At 49.4% G+C, this 17,444-nt stretch overlaps 1 protein-coding gene across 2 annotated transcripts; it reads right to left on the bottom strand.

The window, feature by feature from the left end:
* Positions 1-2,189: 2,189 nt before the first annotated feature.
* On the bottom strand, positions 2,190-17,436 carry CIAPIN1 (cytokine induced apoptosis inhibitor 1). Of its 2 annotated transcripts, none has more exons than XM_080829466.1 (9): positions 17,371-17,436; positions 12,119-12,308; positions 11,308-11,460; positions 9,854-9,930; positions 9,029-9,197; positions 7,575-7,648; positions 6,583-6,698; positions 3,380-3,461; positions 2,190-2,887 (listed from the first exon to the last, which is right to left on the bottom strand). In XM_080829466.1, the coding sequence occupies exons 2-9, from the start codon at positions 12,273-12,275 to the stop codon at positions 2,777-2,779; spliced, it is 939 nt and encodes a 312-aa protein (XP_080685592.1). In that variant the 5' UTR covers positions 12,276-12,308; positions 17,371-17,436; the 3' UTR covers positions 2,190-2,776. The 2 variants fall into 2 exon arrangements, with proteins under 2 accessions (XP_080685592.1, XP_080685593.1); XM_080829467.1 differs by having other exon boundaries at positions 12,119-12,301; positions 17,371-17,428.
* Between the last annotated feature and the right edge of the window lie 8 nt (positions 17,437-17,444).

Genomic DNA, 17,444 nt, shown 5'->3' with positions numbered 1-17,444 from the left:
AGGCTTCTCTGTGCGATTCTTCCTTCGGTCCCACTCTCTCCCAGCGCGCTGGAAGCCTTTGACAACCAAGGAAGGTGTGGTTTGCTCCACTGTCCTTCCCTCTTTGTGCTTTAGAGTGACTTCAGGGAGAGAGGGGAGTTCTAAGCAAAAGACCTTACAGTGTTTACAAAAAAAAAAAAAAGAAGAAGAAGAAGATTTCCCAGCACCATCTCAGACTCATGACTGACCCAGAATGCCCAGGGGCATCAGGCACCTGTAGCTTTAAAGGTCTTCGGCTGGTGGCAGGTACTTTCTGTCCCACCCAGTGTCCTCAGATGTAAACCGAGGTTGCAGTCAGTGATATCTGCGTCTGTTTTTGGCTCTAAAACCTCCTTCAGAAGTGCTATCTTCCAAAGTCACAAGGTGTGACTAGCGATCCCCGCCGGTGTCTGCTCGCTGTGCCGAGCTCTGAGGACAGGTGTGTGCCGCTGACTGGCAAGGCCTCTCTCCAGCCTGCTGGTCCAACTCTGAGCCTTCATGGGGGTGGCCCAGCAGCTGCCAACACGGGACCTTTAACTATGCCAAGTGTAGCAGACAGGACCTAGTGTCATCCTTCTTGCCAGCAGCGACAGGAAGGCAGACCAAGAATCAGGTCAGCAAGGGCTGATGGCAGTTGCCCCAGGCTCTGCTACACCCAACCCAAGAAGCTCTTTGGTTCAGAATCTCCTGTTCTCAACCTGAAAGTTAGAGATTTTTGTCCTTCACTTTGGCGACTGCAACGGAAACAAAGAACAGCATCCCAGCCGTTCTCAGTAAATACTGGTTATAAATATCTGTAAATGTGGGACGCCTGGGTGGCTCAGTTGGTTGGATGACTGCATTCGGCTCATGTCATGATCCCAGAGTTCCGGGATCGAGTCCCGCATCGGGCTCCCAGCTCCATGGGGAGTCTGCTTCTCCCTCTGACCTTCTCCTCGCTCATGCTCTTTCTCACTCTCTCTCTCAAATAAATAAAATCTTAAAAAAAAAATATATATATATATGTGTGTGTGTGTGTGTGTATATATATATATATATATCTGTAAATGTGAAATGTAGTCTGGGGCTGAATTTGTTTGCTCTTGTGACATCACAGATTACCACAGATCTAGGGACTTAAAACCATACACATTTACCCTTGAAGATTCTGTGGCTCAGGACTCCAGATGTAGTGAGGCTGGGCTCCTGCCCAGGGTCTCCCCAGCTGCAGGGCTGAGGGCCCCTTCTCCTGGCTGGCTGACAGGGGCTGCTCTCAGCTCCAGGCGGCCCCTCTAGGACCTTTTCTCCACATGGTAGCTTTAGACCAGCAGGCGAAACTCTTGGTTCTCTGGTTCTTTTAAAGGATCACCTGATTAGGGCGGCCCACTCAGGGTAAGCTCCCTTTGAACTGAAGCCCATTAGGGACTGGAATTACATCTGCCAAATCCTTTTACTATTGCCATACGACATAACCCAATTCCAGCAGTGATGTCCCGTCCGTGCTCACATGGGTGGGGTGGTCTCACAGGCAGGGGATGACACAAGGGCTTGGGGTCATCTTGGAACCCTGCCTACCACAGGGGCTTGGAGGTCAAACAGAACTCAGCCACGCCCAGAAAGCCCACCAGCAGGGACCAGGATAAGCAAAAGCAGACTTAGAGAATCAAGTTAAGTTGCAAGGACAAATACCAATGAGCATTCACTTCCATTTATTGGTAAAATATACCAGTCCTGGTCTCTCTTTTTTTTAAGTCATGTCTATGCCCGACATGGGGCTCAAGCTCAGGACCCTGAGATCCAGACACATGTTCTACTGACGGAGCCAGCCGGTGCCCCCCACCCCTGCCCCCGCCCATCCTGGTCTCTCAAATCCATACAAATTCTCCAACTATTTGGCGAGGTCAGTTCCAGTCTGTGTGAGTGAGAAACAAAGAGAATGAGAGGTCTCCTGGTCAGAGAGATTTATTGTTTCAGATTTCTGTCCTGTTTTCTTTTAAATCCTTATCACCCTGGTCTCTTAAGATGAAGAGAGGCCCTGACTCTTAAGTGTAGGACTGGCCCCACTGGGGTGACACCAAGTCTCTTCAACAAAGGAAGTTTTGTGGTCCAAGCTGCAGTAAGATGGCTGTGTCAGACATCACACACACACACACACACACACACACTACATACACGCCCCTCACCACAATGCATGTGCTGAAGTACACAACTTTAATAACTGTAGATGAACAGAAACTATAAGACGGATATAATACAGTAAAACAGGGGTGAGGTGGGAGGGAAGGGACAGAGGGACACGGAGTATGATCACAGCAACCAATGGGTGAGTCCTTTGGTGCCCTGAGGCCATGAGACACGTGACTCATGTCACCACCAACTGCCTGTTGAGGAGACCGCCACCTCTGGAAGACGGTTCGTGGCACTGTGGTTGAGCTTGGAAGTGGGGCAGGGGCCCTCTTTGTCCCAGAGTGTGACCACTCCAGGGTGTCTGGGCTCCGAGCGACAGGTCAGTGTAGTGATGTCGGGAGAGCGTGCCCTAACACGAGGTGGAGAAACAGGTCCCCCCACTCGGAGTAAGCAGGCCGCATTATATTTAGGTCTTCTGACAGAAAGCAGCACCGCACACCGCCGCACCCCAGGGCCTTCTCTGCTCTGTTGACCGAGCACGCCCCCTGCAAATGGATTCCAAGCAGAGAGCGAGCGAGTGCAGAGAGGGTGGGAGGAAGCACGACGGCGGGACTGGAGGGACGGGGGTTGGCCGGGGGACGTCAGCTCCCTCCTAGGCGTCACTCAGGTTGCTGTTGCTCAGGAGCACCTGCTCGCCGGGTTTGAAGGCCGGCATCCCGAGGTAGGGGCAGCTGGCGCAGCGGAAAGCATCGCCCAGGTAGCACTGTTGAGAGAAGAGACGATCACCTGGGGAAGCTCAGTGTCCGCGCGTCCCGGATACATGGGCAGGAAAGGGACCCCTAAATTCGTAACATGCCTACGGTCACCTGGTGGAAATGGCCGGGCGCAGATGGGGTCCATCCAAAACCCACATACTAAGAGGTTTGCAGAGCTCTGGTTTTACGAAAAACAGTGGTCTAGAGAAGGGAGGCCGTGTTTCCATCACAGCCGAGCTCAGCCAAATGGCTGAACGGCATTAGGCAACTATGAGCTGGGAAGAGCAGGGCCAAAAATAAATGACAGGAGCCTCCCCTGCGCGCACGAGCACGCTAACCCCCTCAAGGGGTGAGCGCTCTCCTGCACGGTCTCAGAAATCTGCCCGTTATTAAAATATGCGGGCAGTAACTGGGAGCGGGAGCTAGGCTGTGCTGGCTTCGGATGAGGACCAACACCAGTGGGGGTCTCGTGAGCACTGAGTAAGGATCCGGATACTTACATTTCCACAGGCCGACTTGGGCTGGGAGCTCGCCTGTTCCCTTGACTTCTCCTTCTCCAGCTCTTCCGCGAGGCCGCAGGTGCTGGGGGAACATCAGGAGCTTGTGAGTGAGACGGGCCACCCCCCGGGGCTCCAAGTCCTTGACAGAGCCCAAAGTCGCTGAGAAACGTCTCTTTATACTATACCAGGGCGTCTGAGCTCACAAACACCCACGGGGCCAGGCGGACAAGGGAAGTGCCTGAGGCTCTTCAGGGAGGCAGATGGTGGGCCACGGGAGACCCGGAGGGGAGGTGCCCTGTCTACACAGGCTGGCCGCTACCCAGCTTCCGCTCATTAATGCTGTGGGGGGAAGCAGACCCCGTGTTACCACGTGTTCTGAAGCTAAGGACAGAAAACAATTTGGATTTTTACTTGAAATCGCTTGATTTGTGAATGCTGGCAACTTTCACACTTAAAAAAACACCTATGACTCAGCAAGCCCACACACCACCAGTTAACTGTTCACTGCTCTTTCTGTCCATAGAATGAATGCAAAAACACCAAGCACTGAGGTTTCCCGGTTAAGAGGACAGACAGAATGCACGCATCTACTCTACTTGCCCTCGAGGTCCCACTGACACTTCAGTAAAGACCTAACCCGCAAAGACAGGGACTACGGGAAAAGAGACGGTGGCAACTCGGCGCTGGTGACTGTCGGGTGGGGGGGGGTTGCTATGACTCTAACTGAGGAGAGCCGAACTCCGAGGGGGCAGGGAGGTAGCCCCGGTCAAGCAGGTGGCCGACTCTCAAAACACATCACACCCCGAAACCTCGAAAGGAACAGGGGGCACCAGAAAGACCCTTCTCTGAAACATCTAACCACCCCAAAGGTAAAGACCCAAAGATGCTGACTTTGTGGTGTTCCCCACAGGCCCATTCAGGCTCCCTTTGCTAAAGCACAGTCAACAAATCCCAGCGCTAAGCTCAGGGCTCCCAGCTTTCTGTCCTCCCCTCTTTTTTTTTTTTTTTTTCAAAGATTTTATTTATTTATTTGACAGAGATCACAAGTAGGCAGAGAGGCAGGCAGAGGGTGGGGGGGTGGGAAGCAGGCTCCTGAGCAGAGAGCCCGATGTGGGGCTCGATCCCAGGACCCTGGGATTATGACCTGAGCCGAAGGCAGAAGCTTTAACCCACTGAGACACCCAGGTGCCCCAGTCCTCCCCTCTTAATCATGGAGACAACGGAGCTTCCTGGGAGGTAAAAGCCCTCCTAAAAGAGAAAAAGCAAGTTGGGGTGCCTGGGTGGCTCAGTTGGTTAAGCATCTGCCTCTGGCTCAGGTCATAACCCTGGGGTCCTGGGATCAAGTCCCATACTGGGCTCCCCGCTCAGTGGGGAGACTGCTTCTCCCTCTGCCCCCTCCCCCCTCCCCCTCCCCCAAGCTCTTGTACTCTCTTGCTTGCTCGCTCTCCTCCCTCTCTCTCAAATAAATGAATAAAATCTTGAAAAGAAAAGAGCAAGTTGAAAGAAACAGAGATGATGCAGGGAGGAAAAAAACCTCCAAAGAACTACTACAAACCTCAAGGGAAAAGAGATCACACCCGCAAAATTAAAAAAAAGGATGCTATACTAAAAACAAAACAAAACAGAAAGTCAAAACAAACAAAAAAAGGAATCATGGAAATTAAAAACATGATAGTAGAAATAAAATAACTCAACAGAAATTTTGGAGCATAAACCCGCAGAAATTTCCCAGAAAGTAAAGCATAAAGAAAATGTGGAAGAAAAGAAAATGACAGGGTCAGTTAAAGGGGCCCAGTGTCTGAGGCACAGGCCACAGACAGAGAAAGGAAAGCGAGAAGACAAAACTCACATACAAATTAAAGAATGTTTTCCAGGCCTATGAACATGACTTCCAGACTGAAAAGCCACACCGAATGGCTAGTGCAAAAGATGTGAGCAGACCCTTATTCGAGACATACTACAAAATGATACCAGGGATAAAGAAGATTCTATGAATTTCTGAAATGGAACAAGAGGTCTTACAGAAAGGATCAGGAAACAGAATGGCCTCAGATACCTTTGTCACAATCACTGGAAAAAAAGAAATGTCTCCAAAATCATGTAAGGAAATTATTTCCAAGCTAATTTCTATATCCAGATGTCCAATCCTTTATGAGAACAGAAAAAAGACATATTAGCCACACACAGTCTGAAAACCTAAAAAAACAAAACTTGCCTCCCAAGTAGCCTTTCTAATGCAGCTCCTGGAGAATGGACTCCACCAAAGTCAGAGAGAAAACCAAGAAAGCAGCAGGTGCTACAAAAGCCAGAAAAGCTAACATAGGACAGAAAGAGGGGAACCCTGAGGAGCACAGTGGAGAGGACCCCCCCAGATGTCAGCTCTGCCATGGACAGAGGCACACGAGAGCACTGGAGCGAGAGCCCAGTAGATGGGACAGATGGCTGCCACGGTCACACACCAAGCCGCCATCACATCATTCTTTGTCCCCGAGCGCAGGCAAGCCAGCCCAGACCCTGTCCCTGGCTTATCTGGACCACGTGCTGCTAACCCTTGGCTTTCCCGTCCCTGCCCGCCCTGCTGATCTGCTGAGGACACGGTGTTCTGCTCCGCTCCAAGGAGGAGAGCTCGGGCTAAACAGCCCGAGCAGCCCATGCCCTCTGACCACACTTCTGCTGGCCACCTGGTCACCGCGTCACACTGCAGCCCTGCAGGTGTTCCCTCTGCGCATGCCCTTGGTGTCCCAGAGCCCTCCCATGATGCCCCCTACTGACTTCCCCGGAAGGGACTCTGGGAGATCCTCGAAGAGCTCAGCCCAGAAGATCACTGGGAGCCTTCACAGATGGAGAGGATACCAACTCTTCCTTGCCTCGCCAGGTTTGGGCCTCCTGCCCTGTTCTTCACCACTCAAGAATATATCTTTTGGAGCTTCACACTAGGCGGGAAACTATCCAATAAGCCAAGAGCGATGAACACGAACTTGCGAGGATGGTAACCTTTGTAGGGGGGAGGGAGCAAGACGCAGCTGAGGAGGCACGAAGCGCGGACTTCTAAGATACCAGTCATGTTTCTGATTCTTAACCTGGGTCATCAGTACGCATTTCACGATAAAATAAATATTGCAATAATAGTCAAGTATTCTGATTCCTTGAGACTCAGAAGGCACCAGAGGCAGCCCGCAGACTCCGCTTATGCTGACACTTACCAGTTCTTGCAGGCTCTCCTCTTCTTCCCTTCTCCACATGAAGGAGCCTGCAGGGAAGCTGGATCGGGCTTCTTAAAATCTTCCGGATCCAGCAGCTCATCGGAGTCAATGAGATCCTAGAGAGTGTTTGAAGAAGTGAGGGACACGGTCATGGTCTCTGCTGCCAGAAGGCCGGATAAAGGGCTGTGGTAGCGGGTTTCTCCGGCCCGTATAAAGAAGGCATCCACCGACCTACTCTGGGCTGATCATCACGTTCAAGCCGACCACTAAGGGGAACTTGACTGTGTCTCCAGAAGATGCACTAGGTTGTGGGGGACTGGGAACTAATTTATGTTGTGGGGAGAGAGAGAGAGAGAGTGTATGTGTGTGTGTGTGTGTGTGTGTGTGTATGGGGAGGGAGCAGGAAGAAAAAAAGGTGTTATATTTTTTTATTTGCATATACGAAGTGCTGTCACGTGAAAAAAGAAATAAAATATTTTCTATATAATTCCAGAGGAGAAGGCAAATAATGACATATACATTTGTACAATTCTTTGATAAACGTGTGGACAGTTCATCTGTAAATTTCATGAGGACATGAACTATGACCTGTTTTGCTATCACTGTAACTTCAACAGTTGCAGAAATGAAGAACTTTTTAACAGACAGTATTGATCAAAGACGGACAAGCACGGCTCTTAAGACAATGAGTGTGCAGTGACTTGCCCAGACCAAGGAGCCAATGACATACTTTAGCTGACAAACTCTTTTCAGTTTCACACACACCCACCAGAATCTTTAACATATCACATGAAGTGAGAACAAGAAAATCTGTGGGGAAAAGAGATGCCAAAAAAGGCTCTTAAAATGCCACCAATGTGGAGTTTCCTTCTCAATCACAACTGCCAGCCATAGGCCGAGCCGCAGGCTGGGCTTTACCCCTCTGTGTCCAGAGAGGCCGCCCCAGAGCGAGGCCACACGGAAAGCAGTCCATGGACCGCAGGCTGACTCACCACACTCTCGTCCTCCATGTCATTGGCTGACAGGGTCCAGAGCTTGGCCGCGGCAGGGTCCATGGGAGGCTTCGCTGAGTCCGACCAAGAAAAGAAAAAGAGCTCCATCAAAACAGCAGAAACCAAACACAGGCCCACGTGCGTGCTCTCTCCTAAGACTCTGGAGAGCGCACGGGACTGGGAGTCAGGGGGCTTGGGTCTGAGGCCCACTTGTGCTGCTCGGAGAAGCCGTGGCCTGCGGCCAGTCGCTGGGTGGTGACCGATGCCAGGATCTGCTAAGCACCTGCTCCTCGGAGACACTAAGGTGAAGATCTCATACGTGTTGTGTGAGTCAGTCCTGCTAAGACTCTTTGAAGGTGGGTATGTGCTGTCCCGATTTTATAGATGAGGAAACCGGCTCTGACATTTGGGCTGCCTCACTTCACTCCACATTGCTCTGTCCTCATCTTGGTTTCTGTCCCTAGAACCTGGGGCTGGTCGTCCTCCCTAGACCTACTGCAGGAGATTGAAGATTAAGCGGGGAAGTGTGCCAAAGCTTTTGCCTCCCAGGAACCCGTCACGTATGAGGAAGCCAGCTCCGGAGCCGGGGGCGGCGGCGTGACGCAAACCAGAGGCAGACACAAGCCTCAGCCCTCCCGACCCTGTCTGTGCAGAGAAGGCCCTGAGAGCTGAGCCCGGAGTCAGCGTGGGCAGGCCCTCGGCTGGGCCGTGGGGGTGAGCGCAGCCATGAAGACCACTGTTGCAGGTGGAGGCTCAGACTGTACCCAGGGCAAACTGCTCCTCTGAGGCCTTCCTGCCCATTCTGGAACCACGAATCCAAAGGCTGGGATTCCAGCGTATTTCTTAAAGATTGCGGCTGGCCAGTGAAGGCAGAATAGTGTGACTGTACCTGCAAATTTTCACGTACCTCACAGCTGGGACAATTTCTCTCAACTCAGGCATCATGAAACAGGGATGAGGTGATGAGGGGCGGGGGTGGCAAAGGGCGGGTGCAACTTTCTGAGAAGAAATATTTTTACAAGCGGCTTAAGCTCCTCACAGTAAGAAAAGCTGACTTGACCAGCACAGAAAGGACATAAAGGAAGAGGAGCAAGTCACTCTGATCAACCACGACTGCCACTGTGAGGTCTCCTGAGGACGACTGTCGTCATTCTGGGGTGTGGCAAGATGTTGTCAGCTAAACCATGTGGCTCAGGCCTCTAGAATCCGGGGGCCTCAGTGTCTCCTGGCGCAGAAGGGCTGAGCGAGGTAACAGCTATGCATTATTTCACATCTGGATCTGAATATTCTCGGGACAACAGAACATTAAATATTCTTCCCTTTGGAAATGACAGAAATGAAGGAAAGACTGATCCTCTGGGGACATCACCACCTCTATCTAGATCTCAGGTTCAACGTTGAAGATGTCCTTCTAGGCCCACCCGGACACAACAACGCCCCTGGGCCAGTTTTACCTGGAGGAGAAGTCTTCTTGGCAAGAGAAAGCTTCAGTTGACTAGAAGAACCCACTTCAAAGTTGGGTTTTTTGCCCATCATGCGCACAGAGAGCAGGCTGTCGCTTTGGTAATCCAGGTGTTCTCGGACAGACTGTATCTCTTCAGAGCTCGGGGACTCCCGTTGCAGCTGGAATTCAAGACATTGAAAGGATGAGGCTGCACTCACTCCACAAAATGATGAGGGACTGTGTCCACCCACACGGGCATCAAATACTCGTTCTGGTGTTGGTAAGTGTATGACAGCGGGAGATGACAGATGTCGCCTCAGGCCTCATGTTCGGTTTCTCAGGGCTCTATACCCTGGAGTGTCATTTTGTCTATGTGCTTGCTTTGAGCCAACCCTCTGGAAAGTTTTAAAGTGTTTATCCAATTGCTGTCTATGAGGTACACAGCACTGTGCTGGTCATTCCGCGGGCTGCAGCGGTTATGAGTACACAGGGGATTCGGACATGCTGGCGAGGTCACAGCCTCCGGCAGGGAAGCAGACCCACCAGGAACGCAGCAGAAACAAAAGAAAAGAAACCACAGAGGGACAGAAATGTCTTCTTGGGAAAAGGTAGCAGACGCTAAGGGAGAAAAAAATGGGGGAGTGCCACCTCTGTGTCCAACAGCTACCGAATGGTTATGTGAGTCCCAGCCCCTCCACAGCTCTTGATATTGTCAGATGGTTAAGAAGAGTGAGGGCCAACGTGCTGAGGTGGATAAATGTGGAAGATATTTAAAGGTGGGAGAAAAAGCTAGTGACTGAATGATGTATACGTATGACCTCATTTACCAACATACCTCTTTCACTTCCACGAGACCGGAAAGAGTCAGGGCCGAACACAGCTTAGAGGGCGTCCTCACTTTGCTGTTGTTAACTGCCAAGAGGAAAACCCCAGTTAGTGGCTTTATGGGTCAAAGACAGGAAAAATCATAAAGGCTCCAACCTATCTGGGTCAGGCAGGCCATGAGCAATAACAGGGATGGTATGTTAAATGGACAAATCCCTTTGGTTGTTCAAAGTGCTCCTACCTATGCCCTTAAGGGTCATACAATAATTCCACTGTTGTTGTGCTGTATCCCCCTTGGCTTCTTAGAAGACCTTCCCGGGGTGGCTGGACACTGAGTGAGAAGGAGGCTGAGGAACTAACTGGAAAGCACGCGAGTGTTCTCTCTGTGTGGTTCTGACAAAGAGATGCTGTATGTGGCCGCCCACAGCCCACCCCCCTGACACAGGACGCTGGTATCCGGGATCCATGTCACAAGTTGGTATCTCCACATAAACACCTTTACACATTGCAAAATCCTTTCATTCTCTGACTGTATTTACAAGTCAAGTCATCACATACAGATGGAAAAGTTTACAAGTTCAGAATCGCATGGCTCTCTGGCAGCTTTACCACTGAGTAAGAAACAGAGGTTTTGTTTCCTGGATCCCACCCTTAGGTCCACGTGAGTCAACAATATGACTCATCACTCCCAGACTTCCAGTCGTTATTTTCTTTTTATTTTGAAATCACTATAAATGCATAGGAAGTTACAAAAAAATAATAATAATAATAAAAAAGGACCCTTCGCCTCCATCCCCCCCATGGGAACACCTTCCACAAGCACGGCATGCTAGGAAAACCAGGGAATGGTCACTGAGGGTCTGCTGAGCTCCCCAGATCTCACTGGTTTCACAGGCACGTGCATGCGCGCACGTGTGTGCGTGTGTGCAGGCGAGGCTGAGTGTGCGTGCTCCCACAGTCACAAGGAGCCCTCCTGTGACCCTTTTCAGCCTCACGCATCCCCTGCCTCCCACTCCCAACACCTGGCAATCATCAGTCTGGCCCCCATCCCTAGAACTGTGTTATTCTGAGAGTATTATAGGAACAGAATCACGTAGCATGCATCCTTTTGGGATTGGCCGTGATGAATTTCCATTAGGCCCGATCCAAGCTGTTGCTCCAATGAGGGGCTTATTCCTTTTTATTGTTACAGTTTTCTCCACAGTACAGATGTACCACAGTTTAACCATTCAACCCGCTGAAGGACCCAGCCATTTCCCGCGAGGCAGTTTCCTTCTATTTTACTGCCTGCTGGGTCGGTGAGAGATCACAATCCCCTCAGATGTGTTGCTTCAGATTTTTACCATCACTCACCACTGAGGAGGAGGCTCTCCGGATGACAGCTCCCGCTCACAGACATGCGGCAAACATACCTGAAGAGTCAAGGCTATTAAATTCTCGTCTTCCAAATGAAGATTTCCTTACCTACAGCTGTTTCTACTGGCTCGCTCAGAAAAAGACATCCGCCAGGCCGCAGGATCCGGGCCATCTCAGCCAAAACCTCAGCGCTGTGCAGAGTGGTGCTTCCAGGAATTACACCCGACAAAATAATGTCAAAGCTAGATTCTTTGTGGGCAGCTGAAAAGAAGGAAGATTCTTTCTAATCAGCAATCACTTGGGCCCCCAAGGCGATCTGCCCAGCCCTCCCGAGACCCTGGAGAGGTTCTGGGCCTGGCCCTGAAGACTGAACAGCTAGCTGTCCAGCAAATGCCATCAGACCACCATTACTGGCGAAAGGGGCAATGAAGCTGCCGCTCTCCCTTGGTCTTAGTAATTTCATATCCTTTTACATGTTCAGGAAAAGAAGTAAAAAAGGAAGCTGGCTGAAGAGTAAGCTTTTTTAAAAAATGTGGAATATCTGGGTGCCTGGGTGGCTCAGTCGGTTAAGCATCTGCCTTCGGCTCGGGTCATGATCTTAGGGTCCTGGGATCAAGCCCTGCGTTGGGCTCCCTGCTCGGTGCGGAGTCTGCTTCTCCTCCTGCTTGCGCTCTCTCTTTCTCTCTTTCAAATAAATAAAGTCTTTTAAAAAATGTGGAATGTCTTATAAGAAACAACAAACTTACATAAATCAACTACACTCCTAAGTCCACTGGATCGCAACTGAAAGACAGCAGGGTGACCACCCACTGCCATCGTGGGCCACCCAGAACAAAAACTCGGATTATCAAGGAACCACATTCCTTGCACCCCTATCAACCCCCGCAGCCCTGTAAAGACAACGTGGGTAGGGACTTACATTGCAATAGCTGGTTGATGTTTTCCACAGACACTTGGCCCTCATTGCCGGTTAACGTTTGAAGCTTATCGACCAGATTCTTCAGGGCCTCCACGGGGGATGACTTATCCCAGACCACGGCCACAGACTGGCCAGCTGAGATCCCATACTCTGCCATGCTGGCTGTGCTGATGGACCTAAAACCTACAGGCTGAAGGAGAGTCAGGACTGAGCAGAGTGAAAAGCACAATTCAACCCATGATGTACCAGCAGATACCATTAGAATCACCACCTAATTCCGACCTCCCACCGCGGCATTCTGTCCACGTTAGAACCTCTTTGTGTAGACACCAGAGAGACTGAAATAATGAACCCATTATTATCTCAAGGATTCATAACCCCAATGTTCCCAAATGACGCAGGCTGCTTCCTTGATGAGAGTCCTGACTTGGCAGTCAAGGAAGGAGGTTGAAGCAGAAAGATTATTTCTGCTTTGATTTGGGACAACTCAGCTTGAACAGAATATAAAACACACGGGACATTAATTAGGCAAAAGTATGACACAGCAAAGAAGGCAAATAAATTGGCAGACATAATGCCACCCTGAGCTTAATGGTTTTTTTCCCCCAAAAAAGAGACAATATATTTAAATTTGGCCAAGTTGAATAATGGTTTCCCTTTCAGCAAAATAGGAAAATTCAATCCCATTGAATCTGCAACGATCATAGCACCTACCACGTGTGTCACAGGTACTATTACCCGGGCTGTTCAAAGCACCTCGCATACATTATTCCAACTGAACCTCAGCACAACCTGAAACTAGGTATTATTCCCATTTTACGGGCAGAACACTGAAGCCATTGACTTTGCCAGGTCATACACTAGTAAATGTGAGATAAAGCAAGACCTGGAATTTGAATCCAAATCCAAGGGACTGTAAAGTCCATGCTTTTAACTGATGGAGAGCCCCTGCCCCCCGCCACCACCGTGGGTCAACTTTCTTTTCCACCTGATACGAAGAGTATAGAATGCGCTAAGGATGCAATTAGGTCAGGTGACAGCATTCTACTTAGCTCCTCCTTTCTTTATTCAACATTAATGCCATCAAGTTCTCGACTTAAAATAGCTCTAATAAATGGCATAAAGACAGAAGCCAGGTAGACAGGTCAAGCATGGGCTTGGGCTGAACACTCCTGGCTTCTGCAGAAGTCGCTAACTCGGTCCCAAGGATGACACCACACTCTGGGACTGAATGTAAGCCATGTCTGTTACCCTCTCACTTCAAATGACCGGCTCCTCTGTCTATAAAACATGGTCAAGTTAGCCAGTCATCCTTAAATACTATAGGACTTTGATTTTGTCATTCATTTCCTAAAGAAGTTTCTTTTCTACAGAGAAACCAAAACTCATTCTTCTGGAGTCAGGCCTCCACGATCTGGCTCCCTCTGGATCTCCCACCTCTCCAAAGGGAATCCCTCCTTGTTCTATGAAAAACCTCCTCATTTTTGCTTCAATCATGCCTTTTTATCTATTTGCTTCCATGTGGAATGTCTACTCTTTTTTATCCTGACCTGACTGCAAGCCCCAGTGAAAGGAAGCCAAGTGTTATCAGATAAGCAGAATTCCTGATAATTCAGAATTCAGATAATTCAGAATTCCTGAATTGTTTTTAAAGCCTTAAAAAGCACATAATCAAGATCTGAAAACTTTGAGGAAGGACTCTCGCAAATCTTTCAGGTAGGCAACTTGGGATCAATGTCCCATTTAAGAACCATCCAGGGAAGACAGGAATATGGATTGCTGGGCATTAAGTTATAAGAAATAAAGGATCTGTTTCTAGAATGATATTGACACAGCTTCACCCCAGGACAATAGAAAGGGATAGGCTCCTGGCCTACCACCACCAACTACAACCTTGCACTGTACTCACAGAAAAACCAGCATGAAATAAAGGACCAAAAGGTTACCTGTTAGCCAGACAAAAACAAAATGCCAGGTGTCTAGACCTTTCTAGCAACCTTAATGGAGGCCGTTTTACTGAGCACGGGTTTTGAATACAGATGAACTGGGGTTCTAGCTGCCACTGGATTGTCAACCATGGGTCCGCCGTTCTCTTCTTTTCTTACCAAGGAAAGGATATTCTAAGGGAACTCTTAGCTCTTGGTGGCCAGCTTATTTGCCTCTGCTTCAAAGAGTCCCTATAAAACCTATTCTCTCTCCTCAGCCATGCCTGCTGAGGACTCTCTAGGGAGAGATGTGAAGCTTCCTCTTCATTGTTAGAATTACACAGTATAAGAGCTGCATTTTATGATGTCGTAGACACTGGTCCCATGGGACTGTGCCAGTACATTAGAAGAATATAAAATGGCTCGCATTCCATATCCCCCCCCCCCCACAAACTAATCTTCTGTGGCAAGAGGGAGCTCCTAAAATGCACTTATTAAACATTAACCCAGCCACCCCTCTCGGTCAGCATTTTCCAAATAAAATGGGAGACAATGTTCTTCTAAGTATCCTAAAGCCAAAGGACAATACTGTCTGTCATCAGAGTTTGGTGGTGTTGGCAATAAAACTAGAAGGAAAAAATTGTCTGGCGCCTGAGTTGACATACTTAGAAGAGCGACTCATAGCCTAGTTTCATATCTAGAAAGAGGTGGAGTTGAAGACGTCATTGTCATGTCACAGGCCTTGTTTGTTAACAACCTCTCCAGCGCTCACTGCCCTACACACGTGCCCATGGGAAAGCAGAGGTCTGCAAGTATCTTCTGGAGATGCACTTGTTTATTTCCAAGGCACCCAATAAACCTCGAATTTGGCTCCTCTCAAGGATGAAGAGGGCCGAAAGGAAAAAAAATAAGTAAGACTGAAGTTAGCGTATCAGTTCAAACCAAGGATCAAATCTTCTTGAGTCAGGTGCCTAAAAAAATTCTGAGACTACTGAACGCTATCAGAAAGGAAAATTTTAAGTATAATGAACTGGCTGAAGCATGCACACGTGTGCGTGCGCGCGCACACACACACACAGAAAAAAAGGTGATAATCAGCAAGGAAACAAGAAACTTGAAGGAAAAGAAATGTAAGGGTGCCTGGGTGGCTCAGTTGTTAAGCGTCTGCTTCAGCTCAGGTCATGATCCCAGGGTCCTGGGATTGAGCCCCCCATCAGGCTCCCTGCTCAGCGGGAGCCTGCTTCCCCCTCTCCCACTCCCCCTGCGTGTGTTCTTTCTCTCGCTGTGTCTTTATTTTATTTTTTTTTTAATTTTATTTATTTATTAGACAGAGATTGCAACTAGTCAGAGAGGCAGGCAGGGAGAGAGAGGAGGAAGCAGGCTCCCCGCCGAGCAGAGAGCCCGATGCGGGGCTCGATCCCAGGACCCTGAGACCATGACCTGAGCCGACAGGACCCTGAGACCATGACCTGAGCCGAAGGCAGAGGCCTCAATCCACCAAGCCACCCAGGCGCCCCCTCTCTCTGTGTCTTTATCAGATAAATAAAATGTTTTTTTGTTTTTTTTTTAAAACCTGTTTAAAAAAAAGAAAGAAAGAAATGGAAGACTATCTCCAGGCAATTAGGTGTGTGTGTCAAGAATTAAGGGTTTTAGGAAGGACAACCCAGAGCTAGAATTCCACAGGAAAGGCTCAACTGAATATGGGTGGACAGAACTCACAAAACAAAACCTCATGGACAGATCAGTAGTGTTTTAATGAAATCCAGAGATGTGGATCTGGAATTTTGACATTTGGGGAGTAGTTTTAGCTAGGAGGGCTTCCCTCACAACTGAGGTAGGAGAGGGCAAGATGTTTTGGAAAGACTAGAGTTGATAAGGGTTTGCAAAACAGACACAAAGACAAGGGTCCAACTGCAAACACAAAATATACGGAATGACATGCTTAGCTTCTGTCATCAGTTATCCCTAATCCCCAAACCAGTTAGCTCTCCGTATTAATAGGAAGCCTTCCCTGAGGACAGATCACAGTGAGCACTCTGCATTTATACTTTCAGTTTAGTGCCCAGTCCGTGACCTCCCTGAGTCACTCAGAGATTAGCATTCAATGTCACAATGAACACCACCAGCCTTTCTCAAACTTCAGATCCTACAAATCACCTACAAATCCTAGATGGTTCTTTTGATCTGGCAAGTTTGCAATATTTTCAGTTAAACTGTTAAAAAGAAGAAAACAGGCCCAAAATGGAGTCAGTGGTGCTAAGCCCACATCATCACCAAACAGAATCTAAGACCTAACCTAACTGCAGTTTCGACTTTCTCGGGGAATGTAATCTTAAGGGGTCAGTCTGAAATTTTCTGGTCAGCATTAGTAAGGTAATCTGGCTAACAGACCCCCATCTGTCCCCCAAAGGAAGGTGACCTTACTTGAAATAACCCTTATCTCCCCTTTATGACTTCCCTGTCTCACCCCCTCTCTGCCTTTTAAAAAAAGCCTTCTCGGGGCACCTGGGTGGCTCAGTGAGTTAAGCCTCTGCCTCCAGCTTCAGGTCATGATCTCAGGGTCCTGGGATCCAGCCCCACGGTGGGCTTTCTGCTCAGCAGAGAGCCTGCTCCTCCCCACCCCCGCCCCCACCTCTGCCTGCCTCTGTGCCTACTTGTGATCTGTCAAATAATAAACAATCTTTTAAAAAAGCCGCAAAGACACAAAACCCTTCTTTCCCTGTAGCTCTTTGGAGCTCCTCTCTACTTAGACGGGATGCTGCCGGATTCATGAATACTTCAATAAAGCCAGCTAGATCTTTACAAGTTACCCGGTTAAAAGTTTGTTATTTAACAACACCAACTCCACACTTTGGAGGGTCTGGTAAGTCACTACCTTAAAATTACGACCTGGGGGTTCAGGTACCCTCAAAGACCGAGACTTCTGATGACAGAAGCTAAGCATGTCATTCCGTGTTTGAGACGAGGGACTGAGGCCCAAGGTCACAACGGCAGACAATTAGCAGAAGCGGATCTAAGACCCCGGTCATCAAGGCTCTACCCCATCAGCGAGCTGTCTCCGGGGTTTCAGATCGATGCCGGCAGCATGGGAGTCTAGGCAGTCCCGGAAGGGGAAGAAGCCACAGCGCCAGGAGCACGGGACACGCAGGGCCGGCCAGTGCCCTACACCGGCTTCCCCGAGCAAAAGCCCGTCGTGCTCCCCAGGGAGGTGGTCATGGTTCGGTGCTCACCGAGGGACGGGGCTGGGAATAGGAAACAAGAGGTTCTAGGGATACGGGTGGGACGGTTGGGGAGATCGAGCTCCTGGGCCGCATACACAACGCTCACCTGCCTCCCGGGGCTCGCTCGCTCCCGGCTTCTCCGGCGCCACCGGCTTCGCACCTCGCGCCTCTCGCGAGAAG

Source organism: Martes martes (assembly GCF_963455335.1).
Source record: "Martes martes genome assembly, chromosome: 17".
Taxonomy (NCBI): Eukaryota; Metazoa; Chordata; class Mammalia; order Carnivora; family Mustelidae; genus Martes; species Martes martes.
Note: the sequence above shows the minus strand (reverse complement) of the source record. Positions and strands in the feature narration are given on the sequence as shown.

Coding starts and splice junctions, on each gene's coding strand:
- CIAPIN1 (XM_080829466.1), bottom strand. CDS start 12,275: ATGGCAGAGTATGGGATCTCAGCTGGCCAGTCTGTGGCCGTGGTCTGG. Junction 7,649..9,028: donor CAAGAAGACTTCTCCTCCAG/GTAAAACTGGCC, acceptor GGTCGGACTCAG/CGAAGCCTCCCATGGACCCT. Junction 2,888..3,379: donor CCAAGTCGGCCTGTGGAAAT/GTAAGTATCCGG, acceptor TTCTCTCAACAG/TGCTACCTGGGCGATGCTTT.